Source organism: Orcinus orca, chromosome 8 (assembly GCF_937001465.1).
Source record: "Orcinus orca chromosome 8, mOrcOrc1.1, whole genome shotgun sequence".
Lineage (NCBI taxonomy): Eukaryota > Metazoa > Chordata > Mammalia > Artiodactyla > Delphinidae > Orcinus > Orcinus orca.
Window position 1 is genome coordinate 82,738,155 of NC_064566.1, and position 17,917 is coordinate 82,756,071.

At 34.4% G+C, this 17,917-nt stretch overlaps 1 protein-coding gene across 11 annotated transcripts in view; it reads left to right on the forward strand.

Annotated features, from left to right (window-relative positions):
* Positions 1-17,917, forward strand: part of GRIA4 (glutamate ionotropic receptor AMPA type subunit 4) — a 517,460-nt gene that overhangs the window by 437,503 nt on the left and 62,040 nt on the right. For 10 of the 11 annotated variants that reach the window (XR_007478959.1, XM_049714079.1, XM_004284005.3 and 7 more), the window contains 3 exons: positions 2,856-2,960; positions 8,298-8,408; positions 16,049-16,255. Coding sequence is in view for 10 of the 11 variants with exons in the window: in XM_049714079.1 (XP_049570036.1) it covers positions 2,856-2,960; positions 8,298-8,408; positions 16,049-16,255 (423 nt within the window). In the remaining variant the exon portion in view is untranslated. Of the gene's footprint in view, positions 1-2,855; positions 2,961-8,297; positions 8,409-9,744; positions 10,938-16,048; positions 16,256-17,917 lie in introns of those variants that run through there. The other variant, XM_004284007.3, reaches the window with a different exon arrangement.

A 17,917-nucleotide genomic window follows, 5' to 3' on the forward strand; every position in this document is an offset into this window, starting at 1 on the left:
TGTCTTCTCATTTTGCTTAACTTACTGTGTTTGGGTTCTCCTTTTCACAGGCTGCAGGTTCATAGTTCCCATAGTTTTTGGTGTCCTTTCCCAGTGGGTGAGGTTGGTTCAGTGGGCTGTGTAGGCTTCCTGGTAGAGTGGACTGCTGCCTGTGTTCTGGTAGATGAGGTTGGATCTTGTCTTTCAGGTGGGCAAGTCTGCTTCTGGTTGTTTGTTGTAGGGTGTCTGTGACCTTATTATGATTTTAGGCAGCCTCTCTGCTAATAGGTGGTGTGGTGTTCCTGTCTTGCTACTTGTTTGGCATAGGGTGTCCAGCACTGTAGCTTGCTGGTCGTTGAGTGGAGCTGTGTCTTAGCATTGAGATGGAGATCTCTGGGAGAACTTTTGCTGTTTGATATTACATGGAGCTGGGAGGTCTCTGGTGGACCAATGTCCTGAATTCGGCTCTCCCATCTCAGAGCCACAGGCCTGACACCCAGCCAGAGCACAAATATCCTGTCAGCTATATGGCTCAGAAGAAAAGGGAGAAAAAAAGAAAGAAAGAAGGAAAAATATAAAATAATGTTATTAAAATAAAATTTAAAAAATTATTAAAAATTCAAAAGTAATAATAAAGAAAGAGAGAGCAACCAAACCAAAAAACAAATCCACTAATTATAACAAATGCTAAAAACTGTACAAAAAAAAAAAAGGGACAGACAGAACCCTAGGACAAATGGTAAAATCAAAGCTCTACAGACAAAATCACACACAGAACCATACTCATACACACTCACAAAAAGAGAAAAAGGAAATATATATATATATATATATATATATATATATATATATAAAAAAGAGGAAGAGAGCAACCATTAAAAAATAAGAGGAAGAGATCAACCAAATCAATAAACAAATCTACCAATGATAATAAACTCTAAATACTAAACTAAGATAAACAGAAGACCAGAAACAAATTAGATGCAGAAAGCAAACCCCAAGTCTGCAGTTGCTCCCAAAGTCCACCACCTCAATTTTGGGAATACTTGTTGTCTATTCAGGTATTCCAGAGATGCAGGGTACATCAAATTGATTATGGAGATATAATCCGCTGCTCCTGAGGCTGTTGGGTGAAATTTCCTTTTCTCTTCTTTGTTTGCACAGCTCCTGGGGTTCAGCTTTGGATTTGGCCCTGCCTCTGCGTGTAGGTCACCAGAGGGAGTCTGTTCTTTGCTCAGACAGGATGGGGTTAAAGAAGCAGCTGACTGGGGGCTCTGGCTCACTCAGGCTGGGTGGAGGGAGGGGTACGGAATGCGGGGCCAGCCTGCAGTGGCAGAGGCCGGCATGACAGTCTGAGGTGTGCCATGTGTTCTCCTGGGGAAGTTGTCCCTGGATCATGGGACCCCGGAATTGGTGAGCTGAACAGGCTCCAGGAGGGAAGATGTGGATAGTGAGCTGTGCTTGCACACAGGCTTCTTGTTGGTTGCTGCAGAAGCCTTAGCATTTCATGCCCATCTCTGGTGTCTGCTCTGATAGCTGTGGCTCGCGCCCATCTCTGGAGCTTGTTTAGGCAGTGTTCTGAATCCCCTCTCCTTGTGCACCCTGAAACAATGTTCTCTTGCCTCTTAGGCAGTTCCAGACATTTTCCCAGACTCCCTCCCAGCTAGCTGTGGTGCACTAGCCCCCTTCAGGCTGTGTTCACGCAACCAACCCCAGTCCTCTCCCTGGGATCTGGCCTCCAAAGCCAGATCCTCAGCTCCCAGACCCCACCCGCCCTGGTAGGTGAGCAGACAGGCCTCTCAGGTTGGAGAGTGCTGGTCGGCACTGATCCTCTGTGTGGGAATCTCTCTGCTTTGCCCTCTGCACTCCTGTTGCTGTGCTCTCCTCCATGGCTCCGAAGTTTCCACCCGACCACCCACCATCTCCGACAGTGAAGGGGCTTCCTGGTGTGTGGAAAGTTTTCCTCCTTCACGGCTCCCTCCCAGAGGTGCAGGTCCTGTCCCTATTCTTTTGTCTCTGTTTTTTCCTTTTTCTTTTGTCCTACCCAGTTACATGGGGGAGTTTCTTGCCTTTGGGAAGTCTGAGGTCTTTTGCCAGCATTCAGTAGGTGTTCTGTAGGAGTTATTCCACATGTAGATGTATTTCTAATGTATTTGTGGGGAGAAAGTTGATCTCCACGTCTTACTCCTCCACCATCTTGAAGGTCTCTTCTCAGTAGATCTTTAAATTGCCTGTAACCTTGGATTGTTTGTTTACTTTAGTCTTTTATAGTTAATACTAACACCATTTTTCAAGTGATTAATGTGATATGTCTGTATTTTTAGTATTACATCTTAAATGTTCTGAAATGCCATGGATTCAGAACGTAAGTTAAGTATAAATGAATTAAAGGAAATTTGGAATAAAGTACACTTGAATATTTTCAAAAATATGTTTATTTTTCTGGATTTCTTATATCTTAATTTTAATATTAATGAGGAGAAATATGATCCGATGTGGTTATCAGGGCTATTTAATCTGTTATGTGTATATGCAGATAAAACAGAAAAGTAACTATAAAACAAACCATATTTCCATTCCTATAAACAATATTGAGGGAGTATTCTGTTAGTTACAATGGGAACTTCATAATAAAAAATAAATAAATAAAACATGTTCATCTCCCAAACACATAACAGAATTGCTTATATATTACTTTGATATTCCTCTTTCAGATTCTATCCCAGTAGCTCAAATATCCCATGGGTTTTTAGTGAGTTGCTTATAATTTATAGTTCCATACCCATGTGTAGTCATAAGCCTAGCAGATGAAGTCAAGATTTCTGTAATTAAAATGGCAAGTGATTACATGTGTGGATTTTCTTTTTCATTCATAGGTTCAAATTCAAGGGCTGACAGGAAATGTTCAGTTTGACCACTATGGACGTAGGGTCAATTACACAATGGATGTGTTTGAGCTAAAGAGCACAGGACCTAGAAAGGTGAGCCACACTTCAACTGTTTTCTTAGTTTTCATTTGACATTTTTAAAGCCTTATAGGTGAAAGGTAGCTGGATAGTCTACATTTTTTAAAAATTGTGAATATGGTTGACCCTTGAACAAAGTGGGAGCTAGGGGCTCTGACCCTCCACACAGTCAAAAATCCAGGTCTAAATTTTAGTGGGCCCTCCATATATGTGGTTCCTCCATAGCTGCAGTTCCACATCCGAGGATTCAACCAACCACAGATTGTATAGTACTGTAGTATTTACTATGAAACGAATCCGTGTAAAAGTGGACCTGAGCAGTTCAAACCTGTGTTGATTAAGGGTCAACTACACTTACAAATAATACTTTCTTGATAATTCATGCTGAAATAAATTCTTGTGTCCTATGACTGATATTTAGTGGTGTACCAAAGCTGAAATGAACTAATTTACATGTTGTTTACATCCTTTATCCAAAATAGAAGCAATATTTTTAAAGGCTTAGCAAAAAAATCCCACAGAACCCATAATGTACTCTTCAGGAAAGCACACAATGTAGGTAAGAGACTTACTCACTTCCATGTAGTCATTTATGAAACTATTAGAGAGAGAACAAAGAAGACTACTTCTAAAGGGCATATTTAGAACAAGCTAAATGTTCCTGAAATAAGCAAGTAAACATTCAAATGAGCAAAGAAAAGAGGAGATGGAAGATAATATTGTTAAGATTATTGTTAGGTTGAAGAGGGAGAGAAACACCTAAGAACATCAACTGAGGAGCCAGGGAGGTTGTTTAGGAAGCTGATGATGAAAGACTTTTGGATTTCAGAAAGTAACTCTGCAAGTCTTCTTATGATGTGACTAAGCATAGTTTTCCCAATGTCCAAAAAGTACTTTATATAATGGAACAATATAATTCCACCACAGCAATTGGCTATAAACATTTTATACTTAACACATATAATTTTTTAACATTCTTTTCTCTAGCATTAGCTAGGATGCTCAAGGAAAGACATGCTCAACTTACATTATCTAAAAACTATTTGTTTCAACACTTGGCTGTTTAAAAAAACTTTCCCAAATATACTTTCCTTTGTTAGTATAATAATGATAGTTACAATTTATGAAATGCCTGCTATGTCCCAACCACTGGACTTGGTGTAATTTAATCCTCACAATAAGCCTGTAACAGAGTACAATTATCTCCTTTTTTCTAGTGAGAAAGTTACAGTGCAATAGGCTATGGTTACTTGTCTAAGGCCTACAAGTGAGAAAACAAAGATTTTTAATTCAGATATGTCTGACTCCAGAACCCTTCTACCTAGTACCCTGCCTGAGTAGACTCTGCTGTAAAGGAGTTTATTTTCTAGTAGCATAGAATATAGTAAGTTCCATACGACAGTTAAAAAGAAAGCATGTGGAAAGTCTAAAGAGGAAGAGATCACTTCCAGCTGGAGGAAAACAAATCAAAGAAGGCTGCATGGTGGAGATTTAAAGTTAGTCATGAAGTTAGTTTGGATAGGTAGAAATGGTAGAGGCAAGAACCTGAGGATAGGCTGGATGCAGGATAATTAAAGTCATACATGGAAGATGGCAAAGACTTTCCAAGCTGTGTTTTGCTCCAGTCTGTCATAGCATGTGCTTCTGCATATGTGTGAGGAGAGATTTGGAGCTGCCATACAAACCATCTCTAGCTTTTCAGCCTTTTAGTGGCATCTCCTTTAGTGCAGGCTGCCAGCTAATATAGGGTAAGCAGGAGTCTATCTGATCCAGATCAAGTAAGGGCAAGAGATGGAATGACAGCTTGAAAGCCAAGCTGTATGATGGGCTCTTTTAAGGGTACTACCCGAAGAAAGGGACTGACATGCTCCCAAGAAGAAAGTTAGGAGGTTCCATGTAAACACCAATTTCACCCACTCTGTCAGCACACAACCAGCAACAAGAAACAAAGAAGCCCATTTTAAGCAAAGTCCCTCTGCTAGCTGTGGAGCAGACAGAATATTCCATAAGTCCTTAAAATCATTGGCTAACTGGTGACCAGCCTGCCACAAACCAGACTCTGCAAAATTAGCCATTTAAGTAGAACCTTTCTAAAATGCAAAAGACAATTCCATATTTCACAAAACAGTAAGTACAAAAAGTAAAATGATCTCTTTATAAAAGAAAGAATAATGGAAAAAGGAAGCTGGTGGTAACTAGTGGTAACATCAAGTGGGCTACTTACGGCACTGAATCTTTTCATGGCCTATTGAAACATGATGGTAACAAAAATTAAGGTTTTTAGAGGAGAAAGTTAAAGAATAAGTTGGAAAAGTGAGGAACGGTACATCTTCACACTCAGCTGACATTTGTCTAAGACTCTTAAAAGAAATATGAAATGTGAAATGGTGTAGACTCATCCATCTTTGTTTTTCTTGGGCACTCTGTCAGGAATATTAAACTTAAAAATGAACTACCATGAGAAACACTCTGCTGGTGAGACTTGGCAATATGTCTGAAAAGCGAGCAACCATTCTTTTAAATTGAACACTTGCCAGTAAGAGAGCTATCTTTGAAAATAGATCAGAGAGTTAACCCATCAGTTTGTCTGACTTCCGTAACAGGGAAAGTGAGTGAGAGTCTCATTAAGCAGAAGCCACAAAGCTCTTTCTGAAGTCTCAGCTCCTAAGTATGGTGGAATCTTCTTGCCATTCCAGTGATCTCTCAAGAATGCTCTAAAACCAGGCTTGCGTGGTTTCAGGAATTCTTAATCATAAAAATTGTATTTACTGAGAGCAGGTTATACACCAGACACAGTAAAGGGAAACTGATGTGCATTTTAATATTTAATCCTTACAGCAACCTGAAAGTAACATGTATTTTTCTCATTTTATAGAAGAGAAAAGTAAGGCTCAGAGAAACTAAGTAACCTGCTCAGGGATGTTAAACTAGAAAGAGATGGAGCTGGGGTGGAGACTAAGGCTCATCTAGCTTCAAAGCTATTCTCGTAACTGTTACAAAATATCATCAGTCCCAGGGCCCATAACTTTTCCCTTGAGGGTTGGTATGAGAACTAAGCCATATCTTTCAGGACAGGTCTGGTCAAACCAGCTCTCCCAGGAACCAACTTTGAGTAGAACAGAGGCTTCTCATAGCCCCTCCATCTCTACATAATCCCTACATTGCAGGCAAAGTCCACCATAAATATGGAGATATTTACTCATATATTATATTATGGTTATATTTGTGCACAATTCACCTTTAGGAATCCAAAGAAGACAAATACTTCTCTGACATTTCCTGCCAGTTAGCAATTTAAATGCTTCCATGTTTTTGCTTTAACATTACAAAATTATTTTTCACCGAATTTCTGTCTCTAGGAAAAAAGTGCCTCTTTCCCTGTCTAATTAAATGAGATCAGGCATGGGAAGTGTCCCTAGTAAATTGTAAAATGTTGTGAAAAATTGGAGAGAAAAACTCTATCTCATATGAAGTTCTAGGTATAAACTTTAATATTCCTTTCTTTAAGAAGTGACCCTTATATCACTGTTCACCCCATACTGTCCTACTTCCCAAAAAGTCCATGACCCACATGAGATCTATGCACAAACCATGACTCCATACACAAACCATGGTTTTCTTTTTCACCAGGCAAATAGATACAGTTGGGTAAAATTTTGCCTATTATTTTAATTTGCCAGTACTTCTAAATCATTTATCTTTGGGTGGGGGGAGATAGTCATGAACACACAGGTTGTTCTTAACTGCAAAATGTCAAGGTCTTGTCAACATCCGAAGACTCTCCAGAATGTGTCCCAGATCTGTAGTTTTTCTGTTGTGGGAACTCATTAATAAAGAAAAAATGCTTTCCCAGAAAATGGGCTGCTGAGATCTGGAAGGTGGCTGCATCGTAACGGAGTACTAAACTGTGAAACCTATTTTTATGTTGTATAACTGTCATGTGGAAAGGAAAACTAACAGGGAGCAACTATGTTTTTTAAGTTATTTTTTAAGTACATGTAGGATTTGAAGAGAGGATAGGTCTCAAAGTCATACTTGTTTTGTTTTAATTAAATTTTTCACTGACTCATTAAATAAATATTAGCTATAAATAAATTCAAATGGGCAATTGAAAATAATTGCTGAATTGATTTATACTCATAATTTTGGATCAAACTAAGCAATATAGCAAACCATATTAATGAAAATTCTTTTTTATGTCTCTTCTGTTATTGAATATTTGTGAATAATATAGTGTCTCTTTCTGATATGCTAATGCTTACTTTATTTTAAAATGTTCACAAATACTAACATGAAAGTTAATAACTTGGAGGAAGCAAGAGAGACTTTCAAAACATATTGGGACAAATAGTGATTACAGACCAGTGAGCAATTACATACATTTTATTGGAAATATGAGTTTTATCAACTGCAGCCAGAAATTCAAGAAAGAAGTTTGGCAAGCATTAAGCGAACACCCATTTTGGGAGTTTATGTAGCATAATAGCAAAGTATATGGACTGGTAATTGCACCTACCTTTACATTTGCTATGTGTATAAACTTTAAGATGCATATATTTTTTAAACAGTATTCATTACAGTGTCTGCCAGAGAGCAAGCAGGCAAGAAGTGGTAGCCATTAGTATTACTTAGTGGTCTGCATGATAAAAAGAACCTTAAATTTCCTTTAGGACCCCATTTATTTACTTTGTAAAGTGTTTAACTAATTACTTCATATATTTTATGGAAAGGAGTTTGTTCCACATCTAAATGAGAAGTAATATAAGGATTTAAAGTGAAAAAATTAAAAAATTTCAAAAGTGAAAATGTTAAGTAATCGTTAATATTAACATCTGATGTATTTAGCATTTAAAAATGGTGAGACTAGTGGCTAGGTTATGTGAAACCAAAAACTATTTCCATATTGCTTTAAAAATACACAAGTCTTTTTTCTTGAAAACATCTTGTATGTGTACCCTATGTAAATCTGACTCTTCCCTTTACCATAAAACCTGTAACATTATTGATAACATCATGTAAATTAGTTACAGAAGGTGCCAGTCAATCTCACTACAAGAGGATCAACACAAATGGTATTCCATCTGTATCCACCTTCTTTTTTGAACTCATCCATTCTCAATGTCTTGGCTACTCCATGATTGTAAATTGCAAATTTGCCAAATGTATAACTAGGCAGTATCATTAGCATCAGGAAAACTGGCTCATTATCAATTAAGAAAACTTCTAAACACATTACTGTGTGCTTTATAAATTTGTTTTGTTTGCTTACTTATTAATACCTCTCATTGCTCTGATAAGAACTAAAGAAAACTCTTCTAAAATGTGTTTTCAATAATTTTCTGTATTTGGCAGGTTGGGTACTGGAATGATATGGATAAATTAGTCTTAATTCAAGATATGCCCACTCTTGGCAATGACACAGCAGCTATTGAGAACAGAACAGTGGTTGTAACCACTATTATGGTAAGTTTTGGTCTGTGCTTTATGATGTTCCATTTTGTCCACAGGCAATTTTAATTCCCCAGCTACAGTGAACAGGGAGGATGAAAGCTGCATCTTAGTGATGGTGGCATGGGTGTTCTGATCCACAAAAGTCTATCGAGGCTTTGAATAAGTTTGTCTTGAACTTTAAGTACATTTAGTACTTTTATTTGTATTATCTTTTGTTGCATTACTGTTCTTGGAAAAATGCTCAGGTGTTAAAAATTGAAGCTCTCTAGTTGGAAATGTATGAAATGCTAAGATTTCAAAGGACAAAAGAATAAACAAGAAAAAGATCAACAACTAATCACATAAAAATATCCAGTAGTAAACATCATATCATTGTTGTTATTATGTTTTTAAAACACCAATGTAATAATCGTTAATAGTGTTTAAAATTATAATTTTCAGGTACTTTATCCATTTAATAATGATTTGCATTGTCTGTTTATAATAGTGGAGGTATGAATGTGAAGATTTTAATGAGTATGCTTTACACAACTATGCTTTAGAAATAAATTTATTTTATATTTAATTTTAATGCATAAAGGGGTTTTTATACCGATTATTTTTCTCATTGACCTGTGACAAATACACAATAAAATGTACTGGAATTCTCCTAGGAATTAAGAAAAATGATATTCATTCAGTCACATCATAAAATGAAAAATACTCTAAATTTTAAGGCTGCTTTTTCAAAGAGATTCTCGTGAACTTATCTTTTAAATAATATGATGCCTCATATTTTTCTCTTCTAAATTCAAACATGCTTTTTAGAGTCAATGCTAGTCAAAGGAGATCAACAATCGGTAACCTTTTCTATCTAATTTAAAGTTGTATATCCTCAGCTCACTGTCTCGTTAGGCAGAACACATTTTTAACTACTTTTGAAGCCCTTACTCTAAATAAAGTGGAAGTATTTTATGTAATTTAGTTTTTAGCTTGTGTAATTTTAATTTTATGCTTTTAGTAATGTCAAGTTATTTCCAAAATTTTGACATGGAGGTCAAAGCATGAAAATGCCAGAGAAAAGCTTTCATAATGTTGCAGTTAATTTATCAGTGTTGCATCACCAGCTAGAAACTTAATGTTAATCTGCCAAGACTTAGTTGGAAGTTTATAATTTTAGAATGCAAACCAACCAACAGCAGTTTTTGTGTAAGGATGCAAAATATATATCTTCTAACTTAATTGTGTAATATTTGCATGGGACTTAAATATATATATGTATGTATATATATAATATACATATATATATACATTCCTAAAAAAGACAGTAATGGAAAGTCATACTTCAGTTCAGTCCTCCTCTTTTCAGCCTCTGATGAAGAATCCTATTTTAAGTAATTGATCAAGAAAGAAATGAGCTCCACGCTGTTCGACCATTCCTAACTAAAGCTCAAGTCTTTTTCTCCTGTGTAGTAAATTTAAGCTAATTTTTCATGTGGGATTCTTCTTGGATGACCAACTCTGGACAACCAGAAAAAAAAGTTTTTAAGTTCTGTGACTTTCCTGAGATACTAAAACAAAAGAAGAATTAATCCTCATCTTTTTCAAGAAAATAGATGTTGAAAAAGAGTCGCTTAATTCTGATGTATCCATTCCCATATCTGGAAATGAGGTCATTGTATGTAAATGATGGAATTATCATACTTCTAATTCCAAGCGTAGATTTTCTAAAAGTAAATATCTGTGAATTTGCGTCCTTCTTTTCTGAATACACGTAGTTGTTTTCTTTAAAGATTTTTTGAAATTTTGCCTGTTATATGTGAAATAAAGTGTTTTAATGTGCATTATAAATATAATGTAGAGAATCTCCTTTTTTTCTGTTATTAAAGGAGCTGGAGATATAATTCTTAAAACCAAAATATTGAATTAGTTTTGCAAGCATGGCTGTTTTTCAGGAAGCATGCTGTCAAAAAATAAGTACAAATTACTGAAGAATCCAATTGTTTCCTATATACATAACGACTATTCTGTAAAGTTATCTGTTCTTTGACAGTGATATCACCAATATTTTTGCAATCAAAATAGTGCAATACTAGTATCTGTCTTTTGTATAAAAATGTAGTCTCCATATAAATAATGCCTCTGACCTTTGCAACTTCAATAATTCAAAAAAAAAAAACTAGAATCCTTCCTTATATTTGCTTTTGTTGAAAATGATATTCCAGGACCTATGACATCTCCATCATCTCATTCATTTTGAAAGAAATATTCTTCCTTATAAATGAATGAGATATTGGCACCAGTGTATAATAACCCCTCAAATTCAGTTGAAAACTTCCAACAGCAATGGAATTGGTTAGATATTAAACTATGTGCAAGACAGATATCTAGACACAAAAGAAGGCTGAGAGTGTTGTGGCACTGGAACTCACTCATTTTGATCGAAATTGATATGGCCTTGCTGTTCTCCCATTTGTTTTTCCTTTGTGTATATTGTTATTTACATGTTGATACACTGTAATAGTATATGATACTGTTAAATAAAGTTGATTGAGAAATTCATTTATTCATTCATAAATATTTATTAAGCGTCTGCTATTTGCTAGGCACAGTTATAAGCCCGGGGATATGTTAGCCAACAAAACAGACAAAAATCCTGCACTCTCAATTGAACTTTCATTCTAGTGAGAGAAAGCAGACAAGAAACATGATAAATAAGTATAGTAGATATCATTCTTAAATAAAAAGTGTCTTTAGCTTTTTGAATTTCTGAAATCTATTTGTTTTATATCTACATGTGATCTTCATTTTAATGACTAATGTATTCTTCCTGAATATAGTCATACTGAATATAACTTAACTAAATCTAAATAAAAGTAAAATTGACAATATCATCACATGAGAATCATGACTACAAAGTTGAAGGGTCTAAAGTTCTAGATTCAGATGCTCATAATTTTTTCTAAGTCTTAGTGACTAAAAATTTGCAAAATTTATGAGACTGTAACCATACAGTGGTTTAACATTTTACATTCAAAATAAACAACCTAAGGAAGCCAAATCTGTGCCATGTGGTTTGGGTAAGTGCAGCAATTGAGGAAAAGGCAGTTTGCAGTAGACGTCGTAGTGGTGATTTCGTCTGTAATCTCACTACTTTGGCTGAACTCTCTGGAAAAAGAGAGATGATGCAGTTATATTTCAGCCAAGCCCATTTTTCCCCAAATCTTTACCACTGAAGGTAAAGAGGTTGATGATGCATTACTAAAGTAACAATGTACTTCTTGCCATCATAGGAACATAACAATCCTTTTGGAAATTTTTGCATAAAATCCAAATTTATTCACCGTAGACTCAGAATTACATTATAAACCTTAAAGCAATTTTACTTATACCACTTAGTCCTTCCAGGAATATTTTTTATACTTTTTATGTGTTGTTTGATATTTTATCTCTTCTATGTAGAATTTTGTAAATGCACTATACATAGATGCATGTGTGTATACAATATACACATGCATATTTATATACACATATATGTATATACCGATACAGAAAATAGATACTTTTATTTTCTTCCTGTACCAGATATTAATCTTCCCCATACATACACCTGTCTCCAAAGAGCTTATAACTCAATGTTTTTAAATGTTATTTTTAATAAGTTTAAAACTGTGCCACCATTAAATTTACTCATTTTTTATGTATTGAATAATAACATTTTAATATTCACTTTTAAGAATTTTACACATGGGATAAATTATCTACATTGAGATCTTTGGAGAAAAACAAATATCCACATAGCAAATAACCTTTGTTGATGCTACTGATTTTATTATTTTAACTGTTTTCAAGTAGCAATTTTAATGATTATATTTGTGATGTTTAGAAAATCTTAAAGCTTTTCTAATAAATATATATATTTCAATAGTTTTACTTTTGCTAAATACAAACAAGAATTTCCTCAATAGGAAAATGATACTTTACTGATTGAAAATCATCTTAATTCATTTACACAAACATTTTCATAAGCAAACCCTAATGTAGTAGTTTTAAACGGAGATTGATTTCTTTCCTGAAATTGCAGAGCAGATGTAGAACACTATGCATTATGGAAATTGTGGTAATAAACTCATAGTCACTAAGAAGTAGTGCATTTCAAATAACTTCTAAGGAATTATTGTCCCACAGAACAAAGTAGTTGATAACAAAGATGGTAGGTTATATTCCATTTTTATTCACAGTTGAACACTTGGGGCTCCATAAGGTTGCGTAACAAAAACGGCCCACAAATACCCCTTAATGATTGGCTATAACTCGTTTTTTATTATATTGAAAAGATTTGGTATTTTCTTCACCTGTAGTAGCCTCCAAACTTTGTATTGAATCTCCTCAAGTATGCAGTGTTTGAAGGGCTACTTGGGGATAAATTATCAGATTCAAGATGGGGCAAATGAAGAGGTTGGGAAAGTGTTGAGGATTTGCTGCTAATTTGGATTTGATGTGGAAGAAAAGGAAAATGAGACACACTCAAAGAAATTGGGAAGAGCTGAGCAACTGTGAGAGGTTTCCTGCAAGAAATGCCTAGCAATTCTCTCCCTTTGTTCTTCCATCTTCCTGAGTGTGATCATCTTATTTCTCTTAATTTCCATGCACCAATATCTGAATATCAACAATTATGCATGCCCTTGTTTGTGCAAAAAGCCTAGCTAAATTTCTAATCAACATCTTCGGTAAGCTGAAGGTTTCTCTAGCCTTTATTGGTTTGTTTGTCAGGAAAACAAAGACCTGATGTGCCCCTGCTATCCAAAAAGGAAACTGAAAAAGATGAAAACACTAAATAAATTTGTATTTATATATACATGTACCTGTTTCAGAAGAGGTGACCTGGAACTTGTCAATATTTACTTTCCTTTTGAAGATCTGAATAAGAAGTTCCAATACAATTACTTTTCCATGATATTCTTACTTAGGAAGCACTGATAGACAAGGAAATCTTTATATTTATTGAATGCCTTATATTTATTGAGTACCAGACACAATGAGGAAATATGGAACGATTTTATCTACATTGTTTACTCAAGATTTCATATAGAGAATTTCATTCACTAAAAATATAGAAATTCATTTATCTAATCTTGTCACCTTGCTTGTTAAATCATATGAAATCTCAAATGGTTGCATATATTTTGACAGATGCAACAATAGCTTCAAAAATGTCCAGATATTTCAAAATATAGGTTCAACTCTCACTCCTGCTAGTTCTGTGAAATTGAGCAATTTGTTGAAACTAAGCTTAAATTTTCCATCTGCAAAATGGGAAATGCCTAACTCAAAATGGCAGTGTGAAAAGTAAATAAAAGAGCACAATTAAAGAACAATTAAGAACTTAGAACTCTGTAACTGACACAGAGTAAGCACTAAATAAGTGAGGGCTAATATTATTTTTTACTACTATATTTTATTATTGTCCCCTACCACTCTCACTCCTTTACCTTTATTAAAAAGAATTTAACCTTAATCACAAGAGGACGAAGGGGATATTTTATTTATTTGTGTACCCCTAGTTCCCAGAAAGCTGCCTGGCACACAGTGGGTGTTTAACAAATATTTAAGTAAATACTAAAAATGCAGCTTTGAATGATGCAAATTGTTCACTATATAATGTACAGGGGATTTTGCAAATTAGATGATAATGCTAGCTAGAGAAACTTCTGTACACAAGCTAATATGGTAGTATACATATCTGAGGGCTAAAATTCATGTGTTCAAATATTTCAGACACTTTAGAATTTATCAACCTTAGTACCAAATGTGAACCTTAGCAATATTCCTTTTGAAAACCTCTCGTTTGTTATACTAACAGCCATTTCAATTAGAATGTTAAGCATTTTGCAAATGTGTGATTCTTGCTTTTTTATACATATTCTTCCATATTTTAACTAGCTATTTCAAGAAATAATGAAAGGATTAGTTCATTTTAACTACTAATATTCCACAGCATAGCTTAGAAGTTAACAATGTATTGCAACAACTCACCGATTTTCATAACCACATTCATAATTTGAAAAATGCTTCATATTTGGAGAATGTTTTCTGTAAGTTAACAAATAATTTTCATCTATCTAAAGAGACAATTAGCGGCCTTTATTTTGTTGGTGGAGAAACTTTCTTTACCCAAGTCCAGTGTTAGAATATTCATCAAATTCAAGGAAGAAGTGAGAGACTTCTGGGTCACTTGGCCGTGTCTACCTAAGGCAGGATTTAAGAAAACAATACAAGGAGCAATGCTATACAATTTCCCACAATAGAGTTATTTAGGCATCTCTATGAGCGAATCATATATCATGTAATGTACAGTTTTATTAAGTTTTTAGAAATAGTTTCTACATTTACAAAGTACTTAAAAACAAAATCAGAATTAGTGTAGACTGCCATGTAATACAAAGTAAATTACCTTCTAATCCAGAGTTTTAAGAGCAAGTTCAACTTTCCCAACTACAGATTTCTGGGAGAAAAGAAAAGATTTGTATTAAAATTACTAAATGTCTCAGTACAATTTTATAAAATATGAATCATTACTTCAATGACACTGTGGTCAAAAGTGGTCACTCCTTGTCTGCAAATGATTAAAAAATCTGAAATGTGACCAGGAGTTCTGTAGGTACTGCGTGTTCACCAGGCCTATCTTTGAGTTGGTGGCATTAGGTTTTATTTATAAAATCAAGTGCTTTTTTGCTAACATGCCTCTTTAGTTTCACAGACTTTAAATGGTTTGGTTTAGAGGTGTGTGTGTGTGTGTGTGTGTGTGTGTGTGTATGTGTACTGAAAACTGTTCAGTTATTATTAGTTAACAGTAATCTTTTTCATTTTATAAGGATTTTCACAATAATTCTTCATGCTATTTTGTCTTACTTGCTTCAGAAACTAAATGGGAATATTACTTGAAGTGTGTGATTGTCACAACTGGGGAAAAATTATTAGTTTCCATTGGAAACATATTTTATAATAGAATAAAAATTCATGGAACACAGCCCTAATTAAAGCCAAAATATAGGACAATTTTAGGAAAGCCAATTTAATGTAAATTAGTATATAAAATTTTAAAAACTACTAATTCATTTCTTCTTTGAACTTGCTAATAATGCCTGCTCTGAGAAAGACATATTGCTAAATGCTAAAGAGCAAAGAAGAATGATAGAGCTCTTTTCCTAAAGAAAGTCTCAGTTGAATGTGGCTAAATAAGATGCAGAATACGGAGAACTGTGACTTTGAATGAGTCTTTTATTACACAAAGCTGACTCCTAAATAGTCTTCAGGTCATGAGATACTTTGGAAATAGTAATTTCATTGCCATAAATGATAATTTATGCTTCTCTAGTCTATTATTAATGTATATTTTTCCTATCACAGTCACAGTGCTAGGTATGTAATAATCACTCAAGAGAAAATTATTTTAAAGATTTAATTTTTAGTATCCAATGTAAAGCAACTTAATATACTTCTAAGCACATTTATACATTCATCTGTTTTACTATCAATTTCTTGCCACACAAAATCAGTGTGTGTACTAATACTAAATATAATATTTTGTTAAATTCTGAAACTGAAAAGTTGCATGAAGTTTTTGAATGTTTTATAATTTCTCCCTTACAGTTCTACTTCTCTCATTATAGGAATCCCCATATGTTATGTACAAGAAAAATCATGAAATGTTTGAAGGAAATGACAAGTATGAAGGATACTGTGTAGATTTGGCATCTGAAATTGCAAAACATATTGGTATCAAGTATAAAATTGCCATTGTCCCTGATGGAAAATATGGAGCAAGGGATGCAGACACAAAAATCTGGAATGGGATGGTAGGGGAACTTGTTTATGGGGTAAGCAAATCAATCTATTGAAAATTTACTTACATAAACCTGAAGTTTTTTTTCATGTGGGCACATACCAATTTTTAAATGTCTACTGTTGTCTTTTAAATTTGCAGTTACATTCAAAGAAGCATATATGATGTCAAATGTTTCTCTATTTCATTAATAATGCAATTTCCAAACAATGGGAGAAACCAATACTTGATAATTTCAAAAAGATAAAAATTCAGAATACAATGTCCTATTTTATAAAAAATAACACTGACTTCAGTATCTGCCATGATTATTCTCTTAAGCCTGATGCTGTTATACAATAGACACGTTGTTTTGAGAACTATTTTGAGAGTTACTTATATCCCTGTTGGTTGTATTTACTGGTAAATATATTTTAAGTTATTGGTGAAGCAATCAGTAAACTATTTTAACATATATTAAAGTATTCACCAATAATGTGAAGTTCTTACAACTCTGCTGAACACAGTAAATTTAAACTTAATGCAACAACATCATTTTTTCCTACACAACAAAACACAAAAGCTAGGATTTATTCCATAATGGGCTTCACATGAAATCATGTCATGCCCTTCCCTTTGAGTTCACAAGATATTGAGTGTATATATCGAAAGCCAAGGGCAAATTCAATGTAGACATTCCTGCCTGAACCAGAACAAGATTGGTCTCTTCAGGTTCCACTGCAAAGTGTTAAAATCAAGCCAACAGTTATCAAATGCTAGTGAAGGTATGATATTTCCAAAGTCCAGAAAACAAACCTAGAGCTCACAGTAAGCTCTATTCATCAAGTAACCAATAAGTCACATACACTTGAAATGTATTCTGAAACTTTCTATAAGCTAATTCATATTTCACAAATTTCACCTTCAAAACACATTGTCTGATTAATTGTCACAAGACCCCTTTAAAAATAAAGAATTACACAAGAGTCATCCTTCACCAGGAAAGAATAAAGGTAGAACAAGTTAGAGCATAACTGAAATATATAGAGGGGTTCACTTTCCGAGCCAGAACTGCAATTCAATAGTTTTGTGATTCTGCATCCTGCTTTTCAGACCGTGAAGCAATGAACATTCTCCACACAGTCCAGTATGGTAGCTATAACCTCAGCAGCAAGAGGAAATTGTTTGACATTAAAGAGCAATTAGTTAGTTTTATATTCATTTGAAAGAACTGCCGACTAGTTAGGTGCCCTAAGTGAGGAAAACTAAATTCGCACTTTTAAAAAATCAAAAAGTACTTTATCACAGGGCTCATCAACAGTTTGATATTGAGTTTTAAGTCCCAAAGAAAAAGGGTTCCTAAAGCATGTGTCCATTGGTAATATTTTAAACTTTTAGACTTTAAATGTGAACATTAACCTAAATGTTAGAACTACACTAATTCATATCCTTCAGAAGACACTATTGAGTATTTGATCTCAAAAACTCATTCTTGGATTACCAATTAATTATGGACCAGATAACTAACCAGAGTTACTTTCTAAGACATTTGTTACATATCTCTCCTCTGGAGTCCTTACCAATTTGGCAGCCCAGGCTCACCCCTTGGCAAGGGTTCTGACCACATTTTATTGGGAGAATATTGTTTAAATAATGAAAACAGGTGATATGAAGAGAGTAACGTAATTAACACCAAAAATTTGTATCAGTAGTACTC